At 39.0% G+C, this 12543-nt stretch overlaps 1 protein-coding gene across 1 annotated transcript in view; it reads left to right on the top strand.

The window, feature by feature from the left end:
- Window positions 1-7028, top strand: part of LOC137867483 (leucine-rich repeat transmembrane neuronal protein 4-like) — a 47640-nt gene extending 40612 nt beyond the window's left edge. Inside the window, 3 exon segments of the mRNA XM_068704101.1 lie at window positions 3997-4156; window positions 4159-4289; window positions 4291-7028. Of these exon segments, the coding sequence (XP_068560202.1) occupies window positions 3997-4156; window positions 4159-4289; window positions 4291-4344 (345 nt within the window). The 3' untranslated portion in view covers window positions 4345-7028.
- The last annotated feature ends 5515 nt before the right edge of the window (window positions 7029-12543 follow it).

Here is a 12543-nt window from a genome sequence, read left to right as displayed (position 1 = left end):
GTAAGTGTGAAATCCCAGGTTCCGCCTCTTGCTATTTCACATCCCACTGCTTCACTCACTTTTTCATTGAAACCCATTTGCAATGACGAGTGTTGAAGAGTTACAAATTCAGTGATGTTTTTGTCTCTTTTTAGTGTCAGTAGCACAGCCACTGTAATGAATTCATACAATGAATTGTTAAGTTTTTGTGAAGTGTGGCTTTAGAGGGCTGATCTGGAGCATGTCATATGGGCTCAAATGTTTCTGTGTCAGTTCCACTTTACAACATTTAAGAGAGAAAAGTTCCATACATGTATACCACCCTCAGCTGTCAATGAAGAAATACCGAAGAGGACCTTATTAAACATTACCAGATTAAATAAAAAATATATTTTATTTCATAAATAAAATTATATTTTATTTCATGGTGGGAGGCTTCTGTTAACAAAAAACGTGACTGTAACTTACTGAAGTTCAGAGTAAGAGTGCACATTATGTAAGCTACAGTAGGTGACAGTTCAAGCAAAGTGCTGGAAAAGGCAGCAACTGACTAAAGTGTTGAGGAGGAGGCAAAAAAAAAACAGGGCCGTGATACAGTGTGGTATTTTAATAAAACTTGCCAGGGGGGATATTATGGTTTATTTGTGTGTATGTGTGTATCTCTACATGTCAATGTGAGTTTTGATTGGATAGACAAACCAAAAAATTTGCATGCATGTTATTTTGGAAATGGGATTCACTGACTCCACTTCTTGCTGAGAGATGTCACAACTTTGACAGCACAAAGTCCAGGCCGAGGCATTACCACACGTGTTGCATCACACTATACCTCCTGGGCGAGAGGAAAAATGAGTTTGACATTGGCAGCATTTGAAATGTCTGCCGTGTCATTTGTGAATGTTACGGTTAATGTATATCACACACATAAAGTATTTTTCATTTCTTTGAGTTGAAAAAGGTCCAATTCCAAACAGCACATTGCATACTGAAACAAAAACCTTGACGTTGATGCATCTGCCGAAGACTGAAGATAATGTTTAAAAAAAAAAGGAAGAGCTACTTGTGTCAGCTTCTTTGAGAAGGTTTAAATCAATCTGCACAATGATGCCTAGCAGGATATATGTTTGAGCAGCAGAAATAACCTGACACAACAAACAGGCAGTCACAGTTAAACCTTTGCGTTGCAGTTTTTTGCTATTCTGATTATTATGAATGACACAAATCCTTCAAAAACCTCAAAATGCTATTTTGGTCCAAAACAAAGGCTATGTGATTTCTTGTAACTGTTTAGGAGGTCATAAGCTTTCTATTTTAAGTCTTTTTATGCTGTCTGGACTGTCCATACTGTTTATAGTGAGGAGACCTATATAATAATAGCACCTTTTTAAAAGATGTATTTATGTAATGAAGGGATGGATTGAGATCTGTAGATGGAAGCCAAAAAAGTATTTCATTGTCCCAGTAACTGCAGCTCAGTTTATTTTATGGCACCTTTGGTTTTCAGCCGGGATAAACTAACAATGTAAAAGTCAAACAGAGGAGGAAAGAGATGTTGAAGAGAGAAAGGTTGTAAGTGCTCTGCCAACTACTGCTGTACACACAGAGAGAGGGCTATTTGTTCAACCAGCCAACCGACCAAATTTATATTGACTGCACTTACATGTTTGACTCTATTTCAATAATTGGAGAAAACAATTCTTTCCCCTTGACAATTTTTACCGAAACCTCCCATATTCAGACCCCCTCTCTACTTAGCTCATTTTGTATTCTGAGCATTGTTGTTCATGCATTTTTTATTAAGGCCTCTGAAGTAGTGTGCAAAGTTCAGCTGTTGAATTAGACAATAGAGTGTTTTCAGCTAATCTTCTTATTAAAGCGGAGAGCAAACAGAGTCAGATCATTTCATGAAAGGAAAACATAACCTTTCGAAAGCTATGATCTTAAATTCAAGCGTCTCAATGGTCTCAGGGCTGTGAAACTTGACCTAACCAGATACAGAGAAAACTTAAATCTAAAAGCCATTTCTGCATTAAATCAGCTTCAGGATTCATTAATGTAATCCAATCTAACATATTTTACAATAGGTTTTATGCCCACAACTCATATTACAGTGATTTTTCAGGCAGGCACTGTGAATACTGCAGCTTGTGGGTTTTTACAGTAGAATTTAAAACAAATGGTTTAACAAACAACAACATTAGTTGTAACAGTATGTTCATTTATTAAGATGCACATAGTGAAGTTGAATATGCAGTGTTTGAAAATGGGAATACTTCATTGCTTAGAATAAGACTGTTAAAGGTAATTTGAAATTCAGAGCAATTATATATCAGCAAACAACTATTTGCTTTGATATATTGGAGCAATCTCTACCTGAGCAGAGAATGAAGTCGCTCTCTCTCTGTGTGTGTTGAAGTCCGAGCGTCTCTATGCTTCGTTTACAGAGCCGGGCCGGTCAAGCGTGCATGTGAGTCTCTGCGAGAATGCCCCACTGGTATGTACAATACTGGCTAGCTCATGGCCGCTGCTCTGCACTGTACGCATTCGGCGGTTACCGCTTATAACACCCTACACCATTGTAGTGGAAATTACCCCCAGGTTAACACTGTCAGCACTGTTACTGTTGTTTGCATTGTTCGTGCTGTTAGCTGCTTGCACCGTAAGCTGCTAGCCACTGGCTGAGAGCCGTGTGGAGAAAGTCCCTCAATCATAGATATGCTCTGTACTTGGAATTTAGCACCTTTTAAATACAAAATGTAATATACTGCTGTTCAAAAGTTTTACCACAAAAGCTTGATTGGGGCCAGTTAGATGGCTGAGAGGACTACTCTATATTTTGTATCAGTGTCTTTCATGCTTTTACATTGTAAAAAGTCCTCTGAACAAATGGATGTTATTTTGTATATTTGTTCTGTAAATGCTAAATGGACAGCAACGCTGTACATGGTTCAATCAGACTGAAAACTGAAAGGGCAGAAAGAGACAAAGATACCTCTGAGCAACAGTTGAATAAGAATAGAAGAAATCGCCAGTCATTGGTAAAAGAAACTGCAAGCTTACCATCAAAATGAGTGCAGATTTAAATAGGATTGCGTGTCAATTGCACAATAATGTCTATAACAAGCTGGAATTTTTAGGCATGTTGCTTAGTGAAGCTATTCTTAAAACTTCACAATGAAAATAGAAGGTTAGTCTAGGGTTAGCACTATTGGAATTGGATCAGTGAATATCAGCTGAACATATAATTGACAGAGCCCTATTACAAACACTGTTATGGTTCGATAATAATCTGCAAACAAATTCAAAATCAAAGGGTACTTGGGAGCAAAAGGTAACAACAATATTAGTATAAAGTATAAAGAAGAAAAACATCAATATAACGGGTAATTCCAATGTCAGTGTATGTCTTCAAGTGAAATCAAGTGCTGCATGTGCTCTGCATTACCAGACATGTTTTTATACACTGCATTGTGTTGCTTTGTGCATTTCAAAATGCAGAATGGGAGTGCATTCATATTTTGTGTGAAAGCATTAATAGACATTATGGTATTAATATCAATATTGCACAGGCCATAATGCAGCTTTATTCCATTTAATTGACATAATTCAGACCACAGTAACACGTAAAACTAAGAGGGGTCTTTGAATCAGCAAAGTGCTTGTAATGTAATAAGCACTCTCTTCTAAATGGAACCTTGACTTCATTTAAAAGAGGGCAAAAAATATGTGTGCACTCTTGCTTAAGGCTTTCATCTTGCATATAAATCACTCCAGCAGAAACTGGGTCTTTGAGCACCACAGATTTTCAGGTCTTGGGGCGCGCACACTGTATCAGCTGCCTAGGCTGCATTAATGATGACGCTGTGCCACAACGGCATGAAGTAAATTAAGCCAATTCCAAATATTCTAAGAGCAGATAAAAGTGTTGAAACAGAAGCTGTTTTGGCTGATTTAGAAAGCTTACGCGTGACTCTCTTTTTCTCTCCTTTCCCTTTTCTGCTCTCTGTTTCTGTCTAGATACCGAGGCAGCTGAGTGCTCTGACGTTGTACAGGTATGAACAGTCGGTTCTGGATTACTGCCATGCCCACCTGTCGCTGCACCTCAACGTGGGCATGGAGCCCCCAACTCAGGCGCTGGAAGGTCCGCGGCCAGCCAAGTACCGCCCGGGCATAATGGCTCTCCTCCCCTCCGAGCCTGTGCTGCCTTGCCCCTAGAACCACCCCCACCACCACTGAGATGTGCACACTGTGAGGCTCTGTGTCCAAACTCCTGTATGTCTGCTGCACAGAATCAGTGGACCACTCAGATGAAACACAAAGCTGTGTGGGAGGGAACTGGGTCTGGTAAAGAAGCAAAGGAGATAAATCTATTGCAGAGCATCCTAGACCCAGAGTAATGAAAATGGAAATATTCCTCGGTGGAAATAAAGGAGTGCAGCAGTATTGATTAGAGAGCTTCTGACCTACCTGACTTTCAATGACCTCAATTAGCAAAGGAGGCTGAGCAGCAGCATGACTTTCCACGTTCTGCTCTGCCTCTTGAGGAGTATTAAGGCTAATAATTTAATGATTTGTTAATCTTATTAAACATATTTCCTCGACTGCTCCTCATCTGCTCTCTGCTGCGTCAGGTAAAGTAATCAAATGCAAAATGCTATTAACAGAGCAGAGAAACAGCATGATAAGCAGTTGAGTAGCAGAACAAATGAAAGATCAGCCAAGCTTAAAGGTTTTCGGCTGCTTTTTCTGATCACACTGTCAATCAGAGGTCTCTCACTAACTCGCTGTGGCGTTTTTCATCGCAAGAATTGAGCCACCCAAATGAAATTACCCAAGACGAGAGGAACAAGTCAGAAAATAACAGTAATTGTCATATAAAATGTACAGCCTACACATCTTGCCGGCAGTAAGCATAATTTATATGGTGACTTTTGATTTCCGTAATGATTTGGGATGTTGATCACGTTATAATTAATTTAATGAGAAATAAACAGATGAAAAATAAACATCAGATCTCAGAGCACTGGGATGTTTGGATATTTACTTTTCACCATCCATTTAAATCACTCTTGTAGTTCATGTTTTTTTTGTTTTTGAAATATGTCCTTCAACCAATTATCTGATTGTGCACTCATATATCTACATGTGTGTGCTTTTTACAATATGTTACATAATAATATATGGTAAAATAAACTGTGGTAAATGACCAGTAACAGTGTCATTCATCAAGATCAGAGGTATTAACCTGACCAACTGTCTGCTGTACTTAAACAGCTGCGTAGGTGGTTAAGACTGAAGAGCACAGCGCTTAAGGCAAGACTGATAAATAATCATATGTGCTGTTTTTTTGCCTTAGCGATCAAGACCCTGATGGTAACTTTCACTTGCTTTTCTCTCCTCCTGTGACTGTGTGTGACCGTTATCTGAAGTATATACTCCTCTCTCTCTCTCTCTCTCTCTCAGTCCCTCATGGACTTTAATATTGCTTCCGGGAAAGGAGAACTTGTGTAAAAAACAATACCCAATTAAGGTCCTGGGTATTAATAGACAGCAGCTCTGTGTTCTTCACACACAAGTAGTGTGCCATGAAACTGGGGAAAGCTAAATGTAATATAATTGGAACGTGTGTCAGCTGGGAATTGACCGTTAGTTAAACAACGCCCCTGAACAGAAATTGTCCGGTCATAGTTAAGCAACCATGAAAAGGTGCAGCAGACCTGTCAAGCTATATTCACATGTCGAAATGTTGCACATGGAGCTGTAAGAGGGTTCTGTCTTTTTATCCAGCCTATCCAAAACCCTAAACACAAGAGACAAAGTTTATAAATTGGATTAAATTGTGTTTGTTTGCTCTAATGTAAGCTGCAATCATTGATAAACCCAATAGCTTACTGCTTATTCCATGATGTCCAAGGCCAAGGAGCATTTCAGTTTCCCTACATTTTGTTGGGTTACATTTTACGTTAAACAAAAGCCCCTTTCACATGTCCCCACTGCATGACTGATATATCAGAGTGTGGGGCAATGTTAGCAGCTCTGTCCTGCTCTTGTTGTGCGTTTGGATTTTTGGATGTTTACAATCCGGCAAAACTCACTACCAGAGGCAGCATTATTTTCTGCAAACGCACCTGTCTGTCCTGGTAAAACCCTTTTTTCTCTTGTAATGTTAAAAGTGAAACATCATTTTAAAACATACAAACAATAAAGCATAAATGTAACCTCTGTCTTACTTGTCCATATGTAAGCTAAGCAGAAATAAATGAGAAACAAACAAAATGAAAATGTATGAAACTATCATCATACTTAGGAGCTACCTATACTAGTATAGCTAAGACTACTAACTTGCTCCACTCTGCAATACAAGAACAATACTGTTTTTTTCATTTCATTTTGCAGCTTAATTAGCTAGCTAGCTACAGGTGATACAATCTGCCAGCATTAGTTGTCAGTTCAGCTTGAAAAATCAACAGTAATGAGAAGATTCTTTTGTTTAACCTGCCTCTATCTGAGATCTAGGACCTATTGATTAATGACTATGAAAAATGATTTTTAGTGGTAAATTGTCCCTGGTGGTTTCATAACAGAAGGCTTGACAGGCATAGCAACAGTACTAGGGGCTTAGCAAGCGGTCAATTCTATTTTGCTGAGTGGCTTTTTACAATATTGAGCAAACAAAATGCTTTTGAACGTGTGACATAAATGAAATTGTCCTTTAAACATTATATATTTATTAAATATTTGTTTTTATTCTATTTTTTTTATAGAAATGTTATTTTCCTTGTATTTCCTTGGGTTTTTTGGGGGGGGCGAAAGGGGACATAATGTGTCCAGAGATGTATAATATTCCATCATACTTCAAGATCATTATCAGATCTGTGTCCATTTCCAGTCATGCTTAAGCTGTAATTTGAATATTTCAATGCTGATTGTGTAAAATCAGTCATCCAACATCATTATCACAAATGAATGACATATTGATTGTGTACAACTGCACACTTGTATGTCAGATTTTCAATGATCTCCTAATAACAGACATTTTGTAAATGCTCTGCCTGGTGTTCCTCTATGAAAAAGAAAAAAAAATCGTCAGTGCAGAAGATATATCTGCTTATGACAACACGTTCTGACACATGACAGATTCACGCTGCTGGAGGATTAACTGCTCTGTAGCTGCACATGCGGAACAGTTTAACGACGCTGATAGACTGCATATACTGCACTCACTTCAAGTGTTCAGAGGAGCGTTGGGTGAGTGAATTGGGACAGGGAGGAGTGGCAGATGCAACAGAATAGCATTGAGACATATGTGTTCACATTCATTTACACAAACAGGCTGATGGCTCATGATGCTTCAATAAATAACCACTTCTGGAGCAGTTCTGTCTCTTCAACTTCATCCACAAAATAAGAATATAATTATCACCCACAGCACGTCTTAAATCCACTGTGTGACTCATAGAAACACAAGAGAAGTACAAGATATTTTTGCCTAAACCAGGAGGGTTGCTCCCTGATTTTATAGATCACAAGATGGCTTTTGGAAAAAAAATTGTTCGAATAGAGAAATGCTGTCATTTGTAGCCTTGAAACGATTCAATCTGTAATCAGAAATTGACTGAAATAGCCTTGATACAAATACATAACTGTTCACAGTTGTGTGCATGAGCACTCAAGTCAGAGGGTCACTGAGATATTTTTTTAAAGGACCATGTCCAAGCCTGTACAGTGAAGGAACAACAAGCTCGGTGCACCTTATGGTGGCTGACTGACTGTTATTAATATCCAATTCAATTGTTGGCATAATTTACGGAAATGAAAAGTGTCAAGGTAATGCCAAGAGATGTTTTATGGTTTGTTATTCACTTGACATTTTATCTATTTGGACAACATATTGTTCTTCCTGACAATCTGCTGGCACTTTTTAGGAAAGCAGACACAAGCTATTTTCTCTCTCTTTGGAGCTGTCAAAGTAAGCCAGACAATGTAACACTTATATTACGTGAGCTTAAAATCCTCTCATCCCTCGTTCTGTTTCATTGATTTCCTCAAGTGATCTTATTTCTGTGGGATTCAGGACGTCATCAAGAGAGCTTTCTACATTTACAAGACTCGTAAAAAAAAAAGCACAATAAACTAAAGGGTAGAAGAAGTGTAAAAAGTCAGCATAGCTCCTTCATTTTATGTACTTTCTCTTCACTCCAAACAACTGTGTGATTCATATACAGTAACTCTGTACTGTTTTCTTAAATCATGATAAAATCCAATAAAACCGGGCCAGATGTTTTTGCTCTTGGCATAGTCTAACCTATATTTCTCTCACGAATGCAGAGCAGTTGGCATAACACAAAACAAGTTGCAATGTTTATTTTTCAAAACTCTTAACAGATACAGTTCATATCAAACTTGCAGGGCGAAAGCTATGCATGCTTTCATGTTCGGCTGTACTTCAGGCAGTGGTGTATTTATCTGGAAACATGCGGCTTTGTCTCACCCACGAGTTTGTGGTGTATTTGAAGTATTTTGATTTAAGGTCAAGCTCAAGTTTCTGTCTGTCTTTGTCCGTGTCATTTTGGAGTTGTGTTGCAACTGCTGGCGGGCAGGGCAGCGGTGAAAGCTCTTGATTTCCCCTGGGAGTTTTACTGCTGCTATGCCCACACTTTGCGATTACCTTTACCATCTCACAAGCTCGCTATGACAATGGTGCTGCTAGTTTATTTTTAAACTGTCTCTTGAATCACAAAGCAATCGACTAACAGAGTCAAAGGTGTGGCGGCTTCTTAGCGCTCCCAGTGACTCATAACTCTGTTTGTCTGGTTTTAAAGTTGCTTTAATCAGGAGATTGAAAAGTTCTGTAATTCCCACATTCATATTCATTCACCGAATCCTCTAGTTAATACATTAAAACTATCTTTGCGTACAGGCCAATATGCTGCAATGGGATGGGAAGAGATGCCTATCCCTGTATAACCAGTAATCTACTCAGCACTGTCATTATATATAAATTATTGAGGTAAAGTAGGGGGGCTTAGTAAATAAAAGCAAGGCCCTTCACAGGGTTATTAACATGTTCTCTGAACCCACCCTTTGAAAACACCCTCCCCACATAATTATAACATAGTGTAACATTTGTAGAATTCGCTTCATTGTGTACCATAATTAAAACCATAATGTCTTTATGGAACTGCTAATGAGCGCTACAATGTAGACATTAATAAGACCTTCATGCAGAGAAAGAATTGCTGTCCTTTGTGGTAAACTGGTGACAGCTGTCTTTTTTATTTAATAATTAATGTAAATATTAGAGGAAGGTTAAAATAAAGTATGAATTTAGGATGAATAAAATGTAAGATTCACCCTCTGCTCTCCTAACTGCCCTACCTCCAATCAAAATAGAAATTAAAACACCCTCTCCCGGTTCTAACCTCCTCTTACCCTCTAATAAGTTTTGTTCAGTCCCTTACCCATTGTCGTCTGGTTATGCAGAAAAAAAATCTTAATACAAAATACATCTTCATCATTTTGAAATAATAATACACAATTCACATGAGGATGTCAGCATTATTGGATGAAGGTTTAATATCTAAATCCAATAAGCAACAGAGGCTTTTCCTTGATTCCACTGATTTCCTGTACACAATGGGGCTTCAACAAAACACAATTGGAAAAAGACATGTTGACGCACTAAAAATAGGGTTAATGCAGGATGATGCTTGAGTGAAAGCACATTTAGTACTAGCTGTGGTGAAAGAGACTGCACAGCCTCCTTTCAAAATAGAAAAGACAAAAAAAACAATGTATCGCAGCTGTTTCAGCCACTCTTCTCTTGTAGCTGAGACCTGAAAGCCAGGATAATGCATAGTCAATTGCTGCTATTTAAATAGTTTCAGAATCCATCTCCCTCAATGCCACAGTCAGCGTTGAAAATACAAATCAATTACGATAAATAGAGCTGTAGTTAAGCTGGTATTGTAATGTGTGGTTTCTATTAAAGGCTGAATGCCACTCACTTTTTCAGCACACTTCAGGATTGTAGTTACAGTGTGCGCTATATAATATACCAATTCTTCATCAAGGCCCATCCCATGTATTTAATCTCGATTCACATTCAGCTGCAGTTTAGATGACAATTGGGTCGGCTTGCTTCAAGGATTTTTTACTAAATATATTATTAACCTTAACGCTGACTCACAGATACTACGATTCAGTTGTGACAGATTGTGTTCCCACATCATTTGCTTCCCCAAAAATCTTTTTGGTGACGGCACCTGTAGCATGCTGCTAACTCACTGCTTCAGCGAAAGGAATAACCAGAAGTGGCTCTCATAATTCATGCAAGGTATAATGGAGCTAGGAATGATGTAGACATACATTCATGAAAATATACTTCAATCATTATTCTTTCTATCAAATGTTTAATTAGTGCAGCATATGTCTTCAGGGATATCTATAACTACATTGTGTCTTAAGGTGTTATGTCTCTGGTCAGCCTCCCTTGCATGATAATTATATTGGTCGCCACGAGCTGCGTATTGCACAGTTTGGTATTTGTACTGAGGAAAAAGGTTGCTAGGCAATCCATAGAGATCTGAGAAAAGGTCTGTATGAGATGTGGCGAAAGACAGAGAGCTGGCAGTTGCTGGGTAAATTGCAAGACAATCAAAGTCATATCACACTGAGCTGAGGAGCAGAATGAGAAGAGCAAGCTGCTGAAGGAAGCTGTTTGCCTCCTGTTCTGATCAGCGGCAGCAAGTGGTTGATATCAACAGGCGCCATGAACAATTAAGTACAATCCATAAATTAGTCAGTGATTGATTATTTTAGTTTGAAGAAAGAAAAAAAAGAGAAAAGCTTAACATTCATCATATACTATTCAGTACATGCTTATATCAGTGACTGACATAGTTAGAAAAGCTTTGGATTGAGCTTTGAGCAAACCCCTTTGATTTTGAGTGGGACAAGTGAAGGAGGTTGCATAATTGGGTTCAGACTCTGTGGAGACTGAGTGACTTCCCCCACCCACCCACCCCCTACCCCCTCTCCTGAGCATCTGAAAAAAAGCCACCCATAATAAATAATGGGCTGTTGATGAAAGAGCACAAATGTCTTACACCCGACCAAGTTCACCCACTGTCATGGCACAACGGGGCGGATTGAATTTAGCTATCTTTCAACTTAATACACAGGTGTGGCTGTGTGCCCTGCGGAGTGTGGGGGGATTTATGGCTGGGAAGACTGTAGCTGTCATGTCCCTGCAGCAGCAGCAGCACCACCACTGCTCAGCATCTCTGCCAAGGCGCAGTTTACTCTGCCAGCACTGCCCTTGCATCCCAATGAGCTGCATGCAGGAAACGGCTAATGTTACAGCCTCTCATCGTGCATCCTGGGATATGAGCTCAATTAACTCAACACAAGCACTGTCAATGGGGATCAAAACAGATACAGGCCTCTTATTCAGCTGTGTCCATAATTACAGTGTATGTAACAAACTAAGTGCCACAAAAAGCAGTATTGGACGGATGTGATTGATAGCTTTGATGTTGAATTTCTTTGTTTCACACCTCTTATTTTTGCCTGTAATCCATCTTTTAGCGTCTGTAAGCACCGGCTGGGGCATTAGGGGTGATCTCAGAGGCCAGGAATAAAACCAGAGGACGCTCCATCAATTTCAGCTTCCTACACTGATTTACATCTCCCTGGCAGAAGGCAATTCATGACTTGCGGAAATCCAGCATTTTTCCCCCATTTTTCCACATGGCTGGGAATCTATCATGGCAAATCTAATCAAGAGCGTCAAGAAAGGCTACTGGAAGGAGCACTTCGGATCACGTTTAATCAGTGAGCTTGGATATTTAATCAGAAATGAATTAGAATACTGAACCTGGTTAAGTAACAGGAAGATCTGCTGCTAATAGAGCTCGTATTGGCGAGTGACGGTGAGGGGAGCTTCAGCACGAAGGGCTCTTTGCAACTGGCAGGGTTTCATTTGTGAGTAATTTTTTTAGGTTAAACACAGAAACACCTGGCAAGAGGGAGATCCATTAGAGAGATCTGAGCTGGGTGCACCCCACTCTGTCACTGTAATCAGTATCAATTTAAGCTGGTTTGTCATGCTCTTGGTCCATTTGATACCAGATCCATTTTTAAGTTCTTTCTGTTTTCATAACAGCTCGATGACACATTTCATAACTCACTCAGAGATGGCTGCATAACAAAGTTCAGAATAAAAGCTTTTGGAAGTAAAGCATTTAGAAATGTATTCAGCAACCAACATGTATTGTATTTACATCACCATTCTAACACACTGTTACACACATTAATTGTTCTTTTATAAATCTATCATTAGCCTGCAATGAATATGTTAAACACTGTGTATGCATGTGTAGCCAGAATCCAGCATATTTATTTTCCATTTGAGCGCATGAGGCTGTCATTCTCCTGCTTTTATCAATTTACTCACTAAATTAAGCTAATCTCCTGTTCCTCTATTATGTTGAAGAGAGTCGCACAATTACTTTAGAATCATTTAAATATATAAAAAGGATTGTAGACCAACAATTGCAGCAG

The sequence above is a fragment of the Cebidichthys violaceus genome, unplaced genomic scaffold, assembly GCF_023349555.1.
Source record: "Cebidichthys violaceus isolate CVI_PGR_0920_01 unplaced genomic scaffold, fCebVio1.0.p SCAF_9, whole genome shotgun sequence".
NCBI lineage: Eukaryota > Metazoa > Chordata > Actinopteri > Perciformes > Stichaeidae > Cebidichthys > Cebidichthys violaceus.
Note: the sequence above shows the minus strand (reverse complement) of the source record. Positions and strands in the feature narration are given on the sequence as shown.